General features: G+C 37.8%; 1 protein-coding gene across 6 annotated transcripts in view; it reads right to left on the bottom strand.

Moving 5' to 3' along the window:
- anxa1.2.S (annexin A1 gene 2 S homeolog) overlaps positions 1-14,180 on the bottom strand; it is a 29,827-nt gene that overhangs the window by 5,899 nt on the left and 9,748 nt on the right. For all 6 annotated transcript variants that reach the window (XM_018233419.2, XM_018233461.2, XM_018233445.2 and 3 more), the window contains 7 exon segments: positions 13,013-13,100; positions 12,665-12,759; positions 11,616-11,729; positions 11,393-11,483; positions 8,846-8,925; positions 7,369-7,425; positions 3,156-3,249 (listed from right to left, as the gene is read on the bottom strand). In XM_018233419.2, coding sequence (XP_018088908.1) covers positions 3,156-3,249; positions 7,369-7,425; positions 8,846-8,925; positions 11,393-11,483; positions 11,616-11,729; positions 12,665-12,759; positions 13,013-13,100 — 619 coding nt within the window.

The following is a 14,180-nucleotide window of genomic DNA, read 5'->3' as shown; positions in this document are numbered from 1 at the left end:
TGCCGGAATTACATAATTACAGTGATTGCCTTTCCCAAGCGCCCCTTGCGATGATGATTGTTCACACATAAGCAGTAGGGTAAACCCAGCCCTCGGGATTTTAAAGGAAAGTAAAAAGCTGCCACAGTGTTTGTTTTGCCACAGCCCAGTTCAGTTTTATCCAAAAAGGAGCAAGTCAATTTTAAATATGCTTTGTAAGGACTCTCCTTAACAACTTTTCAATTGGCCTTAATTTGCCTTTCACTTCTGCCCATGTTCAGCTTTTATATGAGGGTCACTGACCCCAGCAGCCAAAAAAGACTGCTCTGTGATGCTACTATAGGGGGGTAAAGGTTTTGCCAACCTTTAGGTCCTTTAGTTCCCCGGCATAATTTAGTCAGCTAGATTGGGTCCTCAGTTATAGAAGGGAAGCTGTTTCCTCTTCCTGTGTGAAAGAATTCTGCTGGCAGTTCAGTGGCTAGCCAGTAGATGTCACTATTCTATTTTTTAAAAGGCGAAGGTCCCATGTGCTCAGTCTCTTTAGGCTGCACATCTGCTGGAGAAAATACAGTGGTGCTCCATAGGGAGTTGAACAAGTAAAGGTTCTAGAATAGGTAAAGTAAATGCAAGGGCTAGGGTTGCCACCTGTCCGGTTTTGAACCGGACAGTCAGGTTTTTACACCTGCTGTCTGGTTCAAAAATACCTGCCTGGTTTTCAGAAGTCTGAAAACCGGGCAAGCCGGTTACCTGTTTCTCGGGCACTGTGGCCAATCACGGGCTGCCACGTCACAGGCCCACCCCTTGGCATCATAGGTCTGCCCCTTTACAAACTCGCCTCAGGTGGCAACGCCGGAGAGGTTACCAGGGGTGGAAAAAAGCAGCTCCTGGTACCTTTAAGAGCTGAATTTCCGTTTTTTAAACCGGAAATTCGGCTTTACTATTGCGAGAGAGTGGAATTGCGCTCTCCACATTAGTGCCTCCCCTCCCAACAGGTAAGCCGGCGAGGGGGGGCGGCATTGCAGGAGCCACCTCAGGTGGCGCTTTCATTAGAATCGGTGCTGGTGCTGTTTGCACTGGTTTTTGATCAATAATTCAAATTTTTCAGGTGTCAACTCGAAAGAGTTGCACAATTCGAATTGTTTTGTTGCAACTTTTGAGAATTTTTTTTGGTAAAGGGAGTTTGGTTGAGTTTTAGTTAATAGGTCTCTATCTCTCTACATAAAGTTAAATTAAATGTAAACTACCCCTTGATAGAAAGCACCAGTGGCATAAATATAAGTTGCTAGGCCCACTGCAAAATAGTTTTGGGACAACCCTTATATTCTGGTATGAAAACATTCTTCATGAAACTGCCCCACTGGGCACCCTATATTTCCTAGACCCCCATCAATCTGATTCCTCTATACTCTCATGTGAAAATGTAATATGGGTTTGAGCCCACTCTTACAAATATTAAATTAGCTTTTTGCTAGCATATAGATAGGGCTCCAGATATTTTAATTTAAATAGTGAGACCTAAGAGAGCAGTGGACCAACTCATTTTTTAAAACACACACTTACTATGTTATTGAGACTCACAATAACCAAAAGTGATTAATTTTTCAAGATTAAAATCTTAAAATAAACTCTTGAGTTTGTAGGGAGTTATGTTCTGGAACACCTGCAGCAAAACCAATACCATTGAGAGTCCTGACAAAAACACTGTAGTGATATTGGTATGGAAAGCTTAAAAGAGGGACATTCCAAGAAAAATCTGAGAAAGAATAAAAGTAAACTGTTAAATCACTGCTATTTATTACCTATCCAGCTACTTTTACTTTTTGTCATTGTTTGTTGCAAAACCCCAAATTCTGTGTGTCAATAAAGCCTACTTGCTCTAAGGCTCCTGTGTGGTTATGACCCCCCACAATTCCAATAGCTATCACTTTGCTAGGAGACCGTTTTTTCTGAAAGTAGAGAAAACTAGATTAGATTCCTTTGGATGAAAGTGATATCATTGCACATCTGCTTCCAGAAGTGTCGTCCCTGCACATGTGTGTATGCTCTAATGAAGCCACTGAATGCTCACTGCACATATGCACAAGCACCCTCTGTTGTTACTGAATGCTTACTGTGCATGTGCACATTAAATATGATGGATAAACCAGTAAAACTTTTGGAATAACATATATTGATAAAACATAGGGGTCCAAACTGTGTAACTACTGGAAAATGTAAAGGCAATTTACAGTTTATCCAGCAGGTGGTACAAACCCTAAAGGTTAAACCTTAGGGTTGCTTTTAGTATGGGAAGTTCCAGCTCAGGGAATCTACCTGTATATAGTTAAGTGCAGGAGCCAGAAATGTCATTTTTGGCTTGATAACATCTAAAGGCAAGACAGACTCAATGGAGAGACTGAGCCTTGTGATGAGTAGTCAGAAGCAATGTAGGGCCAGGCTGGCTGGGCAACCCCATTGCCCACCCTGGAGCACATGCACATATGAGAGCACAAACAGGCACGAGTGAATACACAAACAGGTGCACACACATGCAGGGGAGCACAAAACCAGCAGCCAATGATTGGTCATAGGCCCAAACTTGGGGTAAGTGACAGAAAAAGTACGGTACTGTATGTGCCTGGCCCCCTACAGCTTTGTGGCCTAGGCACATGCCACTTCTGCCTACTCCTAGTTCAGAGAGGCAGCTAGCAAGGATAGCCTTTGGTCCTGATGAGGAGTTAGTGTTTGGGGTAATACTCCAGGTGACTCTACACCATGACTCTACACCAGTTACAGATAGAAGTGTGCAGGTGTAGGTTAATGAGAACCTACAGGTATGACAATGAGAGAATTTTTTTGGACTGTAGTGGTAAAAATATTTAGTAGCTGGCACCCCCTCAGAGGCTCATGTTACTCTGCTAGTGCTCTATATTACAGCTGGCTCTGAAGACTTTGTAACAGAGGTTGACCATGTGTGAGAAAAGTGTGGAGTGTATAGAAGTTTTTATTATTTGTATAAGAACCAGCAGTGCTAAAAGTCTGTAACAATGACATTCCTGTCAGAGCTGCTACAATAAAGTGTGTACTTTGGTTCATGACATTTATGTGTCCCATATCTTCTTTTTACAGTAAAGTCTCATCTTTAAGCAGGGGATGGCCCTGTTAAAGTTTACCTTAGCAACTAATGCAGTACCCACCTTTCTGAAGATGTAGAAAGCTGCGAGTAGTGAGTAAAGTAATGAACACATTGACATCTGTCCCTTTTCTCTTTTCTCCAGCTTCATACAGGGCCTGACAAAATAAAAAAACGTACATTTAAGACAGAGCACCAAATCCTCTTATTTACAAAAGGTCGTGTTGGGATTTAAATTGTCTTCATAGACTATGATGATAACCAAGGACTTTCAATGAAGCAGCATAAAGCAAAGCGTAAAGCAGGGCTGTCTAACTTGTGGCTAGCATGTGTCAAAATGTAATAGTTCATTGTTTGCTAATACGGTATATATGAGAGGTATAGCATTCTGCATGAATACATTCATTAATTTACTAAACTGTAAGACAAATAGACAAATAATTAGACACAAGCTAGATCTTTAAACAAAGTTGGTATAACTATGTTAAAAAAAACATATCCAAATAGGATAAAAGATTGGTAGCAAGCAGTTCTTTTGGCATATTTACACCCATATCACCATGTGATGGCAGCACCTTACCATAACTACCAGCCTAAAACACAGAAAGACTGGATTTTAACTCTCGTGAGACATAATCTCACACTCCTCTGTATGAGCCTCCTTTTCTTTAATCCTTGTCTTCAAACAGTCTGAGCATGTTACAATTTGTTTATAATGGCTGAATAATAAAAAAAAATGTGACTGGTGTCTGCCTTCAATCATATTACAGATATGGAATCTATTTGCTTACATTTCTCACTTCTTTCTTTCATTTTTGGCATGCCTTTTAGAAATTTATTTCCTTCCTTCTAACATATACTATTAAACAGTATTCACATAACAATTTATGGGCCCCAATGGGATGCCATTACTGCTTCACAGCCGAATAAGTGATGGTAAGTTGATCACATTAAAGGGGAACTAAAGTCTAAAATAGAATAATGCTAGAAATGCTGTATTTTGTATATAACATTTACTGCATCAGAAGCCTAATTAAACAAATTATTTAAGTTTTCAAAGTTGGCCGCAGGGGGCTGTCATCTTGTAACTTTGTTAAAGGAACAGTAACACCAAAAAATGAAAGTGTTTTAAAGTAATGAAAATATCATGTAATGTTTCCCTGCACTGTTAAAACGGATCTGTCTGCTTCTGAAACACTACTATAGTTTATATAAACAAGCTGCTGTGTAGCAATGGTGGAAATTAAAAAAAGGCTATATAGCACAGGTTAAATAGTGGATAACAGATACAATTATGTTCTACAGAGTTTATTTGCTATCTGCTGTGTAACCCGAGCCTTTTCTCTTTTGAATTGCTGCCCCCATTGCTACACAGAAGCTTAATTATGTAAACAAAAGTTGTGTATCTGAGGCAAACACCAACAATTACCAGTGCAGGGCAACACTGCATTATATTTTTACTACTTTAAAGCACTTTTTTTTATGTTACTGTTCCTTTAAACATCTTTGCAAGATCAAGACCACGCACATGTTCAGTGTGGTCTGGGCTTCAGTTAGGAGTTTAAGCTAAAGGTGTCCATACACGGGCCAATAAAAGCTGCCGACAGACAGAGTCGTCAGCTTATTGGCCCGTGTATGGGGCCCCCCGAAATTCGGCCAGATCTCGATTGGATGGGACTAAAAGTCCTGTCAGATTGCGGCCGCATCTGTTCGTTGATGCAGTCCCTGCGATCCGACCGCCCGTTACAATTTGTTAGGATCCGATCGTTGGGCCCTAGGGCCCACGATCAGATCAGCCCGATATTGCCCACCTCAAGGTGGGCATATCGGGGAGAGATCCGCTCGTTTGGCGACATGTCAAATTATATCAGCCACAGAAGCCGATACAGCCAGACTGATTAATAATCAGAATATGCAGACTGCACTGGGTCTGCGGATACAGATCTCTACACAGTCAATGGCTGCTCTACAGGGATCAAAGCTGCTTGAGTTCTAGGAAGTAAGGTGGGGGGGCTCCCCTCTGCCGTTTGAAAGTATGATTGTTTCCCTGCAGTTAGGGACTGTCTGAAGTTTCCTATCTGTAGCTGTCAGAGCAAGTAAAACGAAAGAACAATTTCACTGCATACAGTCAGGTTTATTATAAAAGCGGTACACATTTTTAAATTAAAGTGTATTGGAGATTTCTTTTTCATTAAAGGAAAACTATACCCCCAAAATGAATACTTAAGCAACAGATAGTTTATATCAAATTGAATGACATATTAAAGAATCTTACCAAACTGGAATATATATTTACATAAATATTGCCCTTTTACATCTCTTGCCTTGAACCACCATTTCGTGACTCTATCTGTGCTGCCTCAGAGATCACCTGACCAGAAATACTACAACTCTAACTGTAACAGGAAGAAGTGAGGAAGCAAAAGGCAGAACTCTGTCTGTTAATTGGCTCATGTGACCTTACATGTGGTTTGTATGTGTGCACAGTGAATCTTACGATCTCAGGGGGCGGCCCTTATTTTTTAAAATGGCAATTTTCTATTTATGATTACCCAATGGCACATACTTCTTAAAAAGTATATTATTATGATAATGGTTCATTTACATGAAGCAGGATTTTACACATGAGCTGTTTTACTCAGTATCTTTTAATAGAGACCTACATTGTTTGGGGGGTATAGTTTTCCTTTAAATAAAGAAAAAATGGGATTTTATTTTTTTTGACTTTACATCCCCTTTAAGAATCAATTTCAAACAGTACTGGTGTAGTTCACTGGACATTACTGGATTATGAATTCAAATGCTTCTCTGTGTTGCTTTTTTGGTCATTATTAATTGCTTATGTGTTGAGCAAGGTAATATAATAGGGTATCTTAGCACTACCTCACTCTATGCATGTTCATATGATGATTTGCGCTTACTGGGGAAAAAGGTTTCTAGGAAAGTGTACTGTTCTTCATAGAACTGGGTATTCGGGTGTTTTTTTTAGACCATAGCAGTACATGCAAATTGAAAATGTTTTCAAAGAAGTACAAGGATGCAGATATTATCCACATCATTTGTTTCTGTATATTAAACAAGTAACTATTTTTAGGTTGCTTATGTAACCAAGCCTTGTGATGAGACACTGACCCAACACAACTCTGGGTCACAGTGTATAATGCTTCAGTACTGCTTTTTCCATACCATTCCTGGCACTTTACTACTTAATAAGTTATTTTTGAGGGTGAATAAGCTCTTTGTAAGATCTTACTAGTGAAGCGTAACATTTAACACTCTGGCAATATATAAATATTTTGAGGTATTAACTAGATTAATAGACTGTTTATTTCGACTTTCTGCAAGATAGCAAAGACAAATGTCTAGAGTGGATCTGTTGACCTTCATCAGACCAATAACTTGTGTGATTGGGTTTGTTAAAGAAACAATGTTTAGAACACCTGTGCCTGAAACCACTACTCCTTAACAAAGAGGGAGCTGAAAGCAGTGGTACCCTTGGAAAAATTATCAATGACCCATCCAAAAAGCAGGTACATTTCTGATATAAGACAAGGTTAGTTCCCTGTCTCATGAGCACTTTACCAGGGGAAGGAAAAACCCTTCCTTGGCAACTTTAAGGGTAGTGTCACACAGCACCAGCATCCCACATCCATACCTTATTCACCCATCACTGAGCACATGGTGCATATTTTGGTTCGGAAAATGTAAACACAATCATTTGTATCTAAACCTTAGTTTCTAAGTAATACTGTCCTCGAGGCTTTTCACACAATTGATTTCCATAGTCTCTCCTTTTATAATGTCTGGAAATTAGTCTACTTCTCCTACCTTTTCTTGTTGGATCTACTGCCCTTCTTTAGGGGTATTCATTCTCTCTCATTACCATTTTGTACAATATCCATAAAAACTGCCATATTGGCCTATAAACTTCCTAATTCTCCTCAGGGACCTCTTTGAAGTTGCCATCCAAGAGGATCTTTGCTGATTTAGCCACCCACATGCTGGGCCAAATGGGCTAGTACAATGAAAGCTCGACAACATTCCAGTAATTTCAGGGCCCTATGCAGACCCATGGGAGAGACAGTTTTTGACAGTATTTTTAACCCAAATATGTTTAGCCAAGTCATTCATCTAATTTCACAGTCAAGCCAATAAGCCAGCAATCGCTGTATGGGTGAGTCTGCATGATATATGGCCAGCTATAAAGGCAATGATTGGTTTTGGCTGCAGTGTGGCTACACCCAATCATATTACATTAATTTGTAGTATTTACTTACCCTGGCATCATTGTCAACGATTTCATCATTAACACGGGTATCTTCACTCCTATCACCCTGTAACATGCATTAGACAGCATAAGGGTCAGGCACAATCAAAGAAGCAAGTGCAAAAAAAGTCCTCAAGGGATAATATATAAAAATACATAAGAAGAATGAGGAGAAGGTACTTTATTTGGTGCATTTACAGTCAGTTAATATCCTGTATAAAGATTGTAGGGAATAAAACACTCTTGATTACAGGTGAGTATTCTTGATTATTATTACTCTTTATTATTTTTGTCTTTTCTTAGCGTTCAGTGAAAAGTTGAATAAACATTTTTATGCTTATTCATAGCTGTTATAAGAGTTGCTCTCCTTCTGTTACATTTAGACCCATATAATATTTATTTGTGTACTAGTTATCTAACCACATCCTTTCTTATCACTTCCCATCCCCTTCCTGTAAATTAGTCAGCATGGGCATGGCCTAGCAACCAGTGCACATAGATAGATGCCATTGGGGCATACAGAGCTGAAAACAGTCAAGTAATGTTTTCAAAATGCACCTGTTCTCAAAAGTGAAACTGCAGCAGGAACACTCCCCTAAATTTGCTCAGTGCCCAAAATCCTAAGGCAATGTCAACAAAGGAATTCCCCTGAACTAAGCTCAATTCATCAATAAATATTGTTGTCTACATTGACCATTTAGAACAAACACACATGACTTTTTATAGGCATGACTTTTCTCTGGAAAAACGGACCAAAATGTAAGAAATATCTTGAATGCACCCCATTACATCTAAAGGGCATTGCAGGCACATATTATAGCACAACTTTTTTCTTTCCAACTTATTTACTAATTGCTTAACTGGAGGCAATTCCTGGTATTTTGTCACTTGTTTAAATAACTTTTTTTTTATGTCAAACTGTTGCCTAAAATTATGCTAGCATTACAACACTGTAAACCTGGCAAGTACAAGTATGTGAGTAGATAGTATACGTATAATTTATGTGAATTGTTGGTATGGTTATACCAGTTACTAGATGATCCCGTTAGATAGGGAATACGTTTAACAAAGTAAAAGTTCTTCTTTATAATTCATTCCTAATAACAGATGTACAAAAGGCAGCAAAGATATTCTAAAATAAACAGTAGTCTAAATGCAGTGTAAAAAAAAACAGTTTTTGCAGTCTTTTCAAAGATTTGAAGTACATTTGTAGTAAAATAAAAGCACATCTTTATAAATACCCACAAGTGGAGATGATTGGTGCATTTCAATCTTGTTTAACACCCCTTTATAAATATTCTTCTAACCACATTTTTGTTGTTATTGTAGAATGTACACTCAAACTAAACATCTTTGTGAAAAAACATATATATATATATATATTTGTATATTACTGTACATATATTTTATACTGTAAACAACCTGGTATTATAGAGATTATAAAACATAATTCATTAAACAGCAATAATGTAACTTTGTTAAAATACCTTTGCAAGGGCAACCAGAGCTTTCTGAAAGTCACCAGATGTATCAGATGTTAGGTCTTTTGTTAGCTCACTCTTGTAAACTGTGGCAAAAGATTTAAAAACAGCAGTTAAAATTAATTAATGTTCTACAATACTGATAATCTAGAAGCTCCTATCCAGAAATTTCAGCTAATTTTTTTTACTGTTTTGAAGCTCTTGCACGGTGTTCTAAATGGTTTACGCTTGTGTTTTGTTGTATGTAAATGAGCCTGCATGTTTAGAACAAAGTTTATCTTTACAACAATAATATAATTGGACTGATATAAAGTCTGATGGGTAAACTACATGAAACATAGGTCATCGGATGGCACGTTGCGTCTTCATTCGAGAAGACAAAAACTGATGGTGTCAGAAAGGCATTTTTTTTCATTGATATACAGTATATTGATTGTTGGATGTAAGCACATGAGTAGCGATGGGCGAATGTATTCGCCAGGAGTATAAATTCGCGGCGAATAAATTTGCCACGAAAATTCGCCGGCATCAAAAAAAATTTACCCATTTTCACGAAAATTCGCCCATCACTACACATGAGCAAAATACTCCATCTGACTTTATATGAACCAACTTTACATTACAGCTGTGAAGGATCAGCTGTGGGAGAAGCTGTTGCATGGCAAGATCAGATGAAATCTGACCACAAAAATCTCCCATATTGTTTTACCTTACTGGCACATGGGGAGATTTGTAGCATTAAATAGTACACCCCTGCATTTTCGAGCAACACATATTGGTCACTAAGCAGAACACGCCCCACTGACAGCAATCAAATTCATTCTGAATGGGGTAAAGATTCATACCATTTATTATTTATAAATTGATGGGAGGACAAAATGCTCAAATATCACCATGCACCATTACTCTAATACTGCTGAATATTGAAAGCATCCTATTAAACATAAGCTGAGTGTTTCAGATCTTTTAACCCTGCAAGTAGCTAATTTAAACTGTTCCCGTAAATTAAAACAGCAGTTTCTACAACTCCCACAGTTGCTCTAAAGAGTCAGTATAGTTGAACTATTCTATACCGTTTAATACAAGAAATAAAATCCACAGATATTTCATAATAGGATGAATGCATGTTTAACACTAGCGCTTATTTACTGAACTTAAAGGGATACTGTCATGGGAAAACATGGGGGGTTTTTTTTCCAAAATGCATCAGTTAATAGTGCTACTCCAGCAAAATTCTGCACTGAAATCCATTTTTCAAAAGAGCAAACTGATTTTTTTTTTTATATCTCTTTCTGAAATCTGACATGGTGCTGGATATATTGTCAGTTTCCCAGGTGCCCCCAGTCATGTGACTTGTGCTCTGATAAACTTCAGTCACTCTTTACTGCTGCACTGCAAGTTGGAGTGATATAAACCCCTTCCTCCCCTCTCATTAGGAATGAGATTTTACATGGTAGAGTGAATTATTATGCAGTGTAAACAGTGTATTTTAGAAATAAAAACAACACCTTAAAAATCCTGAAAGTACCCCTTTAAAGTGGACACAGGTGTTGGGCTTTGTGGTCAGGTTGGAACTTTAGCCATCAATTCTTGCTTGCTAATTACACTTGATTATTTTCAGTTTATTGGAGGTGGGACTCATTCATTTCTCTGTCTCAACTGACCAAACCATCCAACTTTGTATCAAAATGAATAGGCTTCCATTGTTTTGAATAAAGGTGGGTACAGCTTAAAGGGGCTATTCACCTTTAAATTAACTTTTATTATTATGTAGACATTCATATTCTGTGCTTTAATAATTCTGCAAGCTAGTATTTGTCCAGTACTTACAGTCCATGGACTAGGTCTTGTTATCGAAAAACTAACAAATAAAAATATTAAAATAAAAATAAGTAACACTGAAATTGTAGCCTCACAGATCAATAATCTTTTGGGAGCTAAAAGCAAAATAATTCAAAAACTATAAAGAATTTAGACCATCTGAACAGTTGCTAAAAACAGGTCAAAGTAAAGGTAAACACTCAGTCTATGTACTACTAGTTAATGGGAAAAGCTATAACATACCAGCCTCCATTGCTGGCCTAAGGTCAGTGCCTTAAAGTGAATATACAGATGAAAGAAGACACTTTGGCATCTATCATAAAAATTAAAGTTACATATTATGTAGTACTGTACAAGTAAAGGGTGCATACACTGTGCATTAACACACAGAATACTTACAAAAGTTGAATGGTATTTGGGGTTCGGAGAGGACCTGGCTGTTAGAATTTAAAATGCAAAGTGGGGCAGTGCAGTATAAGATAATGGGAGTCAAAGAACGAAAGAGTGCATTGAACAGGTGCAATTTCCCTTCTTCAAAGGCAAACATTGGCTGCTTATGGCTTTACCTGGGAAAACCTAGCACCTTTTATTACATCGCTAAAAGTTCAAAGAACCTCAACAATGATACTTACCAATAAACTGGCCTGGCCACAATATAGTGACACTACACTTTATCTGCAAGCTAAGTGCTTTTGATTAATGTTTATCAATACTAAAAATATTAACAATTACCTTCCTTGTAGACTCTGTTAATCTCCCGGATATCTTTATTATTTCTTGATGCCAGGATTTCAATCAAAGTATCCTCATCTGTTCCTAAGCCCTTGTATGAGAAAACAGGAGCCAATTGTCTCAATTTGGACCAAATATTAAAGTTTGCATACTATTCTGTACTAATAATAACAAACATACTACTTAACTATATCATTATTAATGAATTTGTATAAATTAATACCTTTGTGGCATGTTTTAGCTCATAGGCGTCAAATTCAGCAGGGGTTTTAAGCAATGCTAAAACAACCTCTTCAAATTTGCCAGAGAGAGCCTTTTTAAGGCATTCTTCCAAGGGCTACAAAAGACAGAAACAAAAATATTGTGGCATTCATGTTGTTTTTGAGTTTAAAGAAAACATCTAAAGTGTGAACAGACTTTAATAAGAAAGCTGGTGCACACAATGTTTTATACAATCAGCGGAACAGTTGCATTACTTGGTCAGGCTAAAGTGATTCAGCTCCATGGATTGTGTGCCGAGTGTGCCGTATTGTTTATCGCATAAAATGTTCACCATTCATTAAACATTGATTCCTAATGAAATTGCACAGTTCTGGGAGGCTATAGGTTCTATTTGGTGTTCTTCAAATGTTTTATTTTTGGGCTGTACTGATCAGTTATAACATCCAGAGTGATGTGCAAATGGCCAGACCCTAGTTTTAATGGAAATTGGCACAGTTCTGGAATTCCAGCTTTAGGACCTGATGCCCATGTTTTTTATGGACTACTACAGCAACCAAGATTCCTCACCAAGCTTATTTAAGAGTTCTGTAAAAAGTCAGACTTTTGCACACTTTTGTACAGAAAAGCAGGCGACATTATGATTCTAGAGTGATTAGCGTCTAGAAGTAGTGTCAGTATTCCTAGACTTCAGAATAGCTTTGCATACCATTTGTCTTGCTTAAACACTACACATTCCCACCCACCACCCCGCTGCTGCATATAGTAATTACCTTAAAATGACTTTTTTGACTATTCATTTTTTAAAATTCTCACACAATAACTTTGCAATAAGGGCCAAGCACAGGGTTGAGGAAGGGGCGGTATAAGGTCCGCTGAGAAAACACATTAGATTAAATGCTCCATATTGCTACATGCCAATAGTATTATAATAAAGATGCTTTGCAACCAAAACAAAATGCATAATGGTCTTACTCAACAGAACCTTTGGATACAGCATTATTGAAATGTGCTGTAGACGTTTCTACAAACATAAACATGCCACAAGCTCACCTTGCCTACGCTCTTTTGGTAAGCAACTTTAATCTCCTGGCGCTGTGCATTGTTTCTTTTTGTCAGGATGTCAATGATGGTTGCTTCATCCACACCTTTAAATAAATATTTGAAAATTACAACTGTAAATTATAAGTTGCATTTATAAACTGCCAAATGTTCTTGGAGTTGAGCAAATATCCAACCAACTTACATAAGGCACACAGACTTTCCATTTTAATAATGTACCTTTTGCCTTGCTGGGGTCTTTATCTTATCAATACCCAGTTGCATTAGAAGTGAAACAATAGCAAAATTTATGGAAGAACAAACTTTATAACTAATACAAGATATTTTTATTTAACCTACCTTTAGCCTTGATAGCTTTGTCCAGGACAGCAGCATCTGTAGATGCATTGAATCCTGGAGCCCCCTTTAAACCTCCACTTGTTTGTTGCTGATAAAGGAAAAAATCATGATAAAGTATATAGTGTATGCATTTGAGTACACCAAAAGTGTATGAAACATAGGAGTGCACTCTCAAGGAAAGTGCCTTGTGGTACAGTAAGTGCATGTTCCCACAGACCCACCATCAGAAATTTTGGGGCCAGCACAAGTTATTTACATGGGGTGCACTATGAACACAAGCACGCAGTACCAAAGTTAAGTGCTCCAATGATCTAGCTGTGGAGCCCAACAATGAGGCATTCAACTGCTGGAAAGCTCATGTAGCCCATATATTTCATTAAATTGATCCCAATATAAACAGCTGATGTTATTCTATAATATGTAGTTCATAAAAATAGTTCAATTAATTCATTTTCTAATCGCTTCATTGAAGGTGGATAGAGTTTGCCCTGAGTTTAAACCCTACCCGTCTATCTACCCTTGTCACACTGTGCTGCCCTTTTATTGTTGTTTGATGTTTTGAGTTTCTTAAGTAAAGTACATTTTTGCAAAAGTAACATAGGTTTTTGGAGTAGTTACATAAATGGCGTAAGTCTAGGGGGCCCCAATGATCTTGCTGTGAGTCATTAACTATTTATTACACTGCTGAAAAGTAGGGATGCACCGAATCCTGGATTCGATTCGGAATTCGGCCTTTTTCAGCAGGATTCAAATTCGGCCGAATCCTTCTGCCTGGCTGAATGGAATTCTAATTTGCATATGTAAATTAGGTGTGGGAGGGAAATCACGTGACTTTTTGTCACAAAAAAAGGAAGTAAAAAATGTTTTCCCATTCCCACCCCTAATTTGCATATGCAAAGCTATCCTGAAGTCTAGGAATACTGACACTACTGCATATGCAAATTAGGGTTCGGAGTCGGTTCGGTATTCGGCCGAATCTTTCGCAAAGGGTTCGGCCAAATCCAAAAAAGTGGATTCGGTGCATCCCTACTGATATAATAAAGTAAATAGATCCATAAAATAAGATGATGTTAGTCAGCAATTCATATAAATACAGTAGTTCATAAAATAATTAATGTGCTAATAAATCTGTTTATTGAGGTCAATGGAATTTGAAATATTATCAGTA

Source organism: Xenopus laevis, chromosome 1S (genome assembly GCF_017654675.1).
Source record: "Xenopus laevis strain J_2021 chromosome 1S, Xenopus_laevis_v10.1, whole genome shotgun sequence".
In the NCBI taxonomy this organism is placed as follows: Eukaryota; Metazoa; Chordata; class Amphibia; order Anura; family Pipidae; genus Xenopus; species Xenopus laevis.
This window is presented reverse-complemented; position numbering and strand designations above follow the sequence as displayed.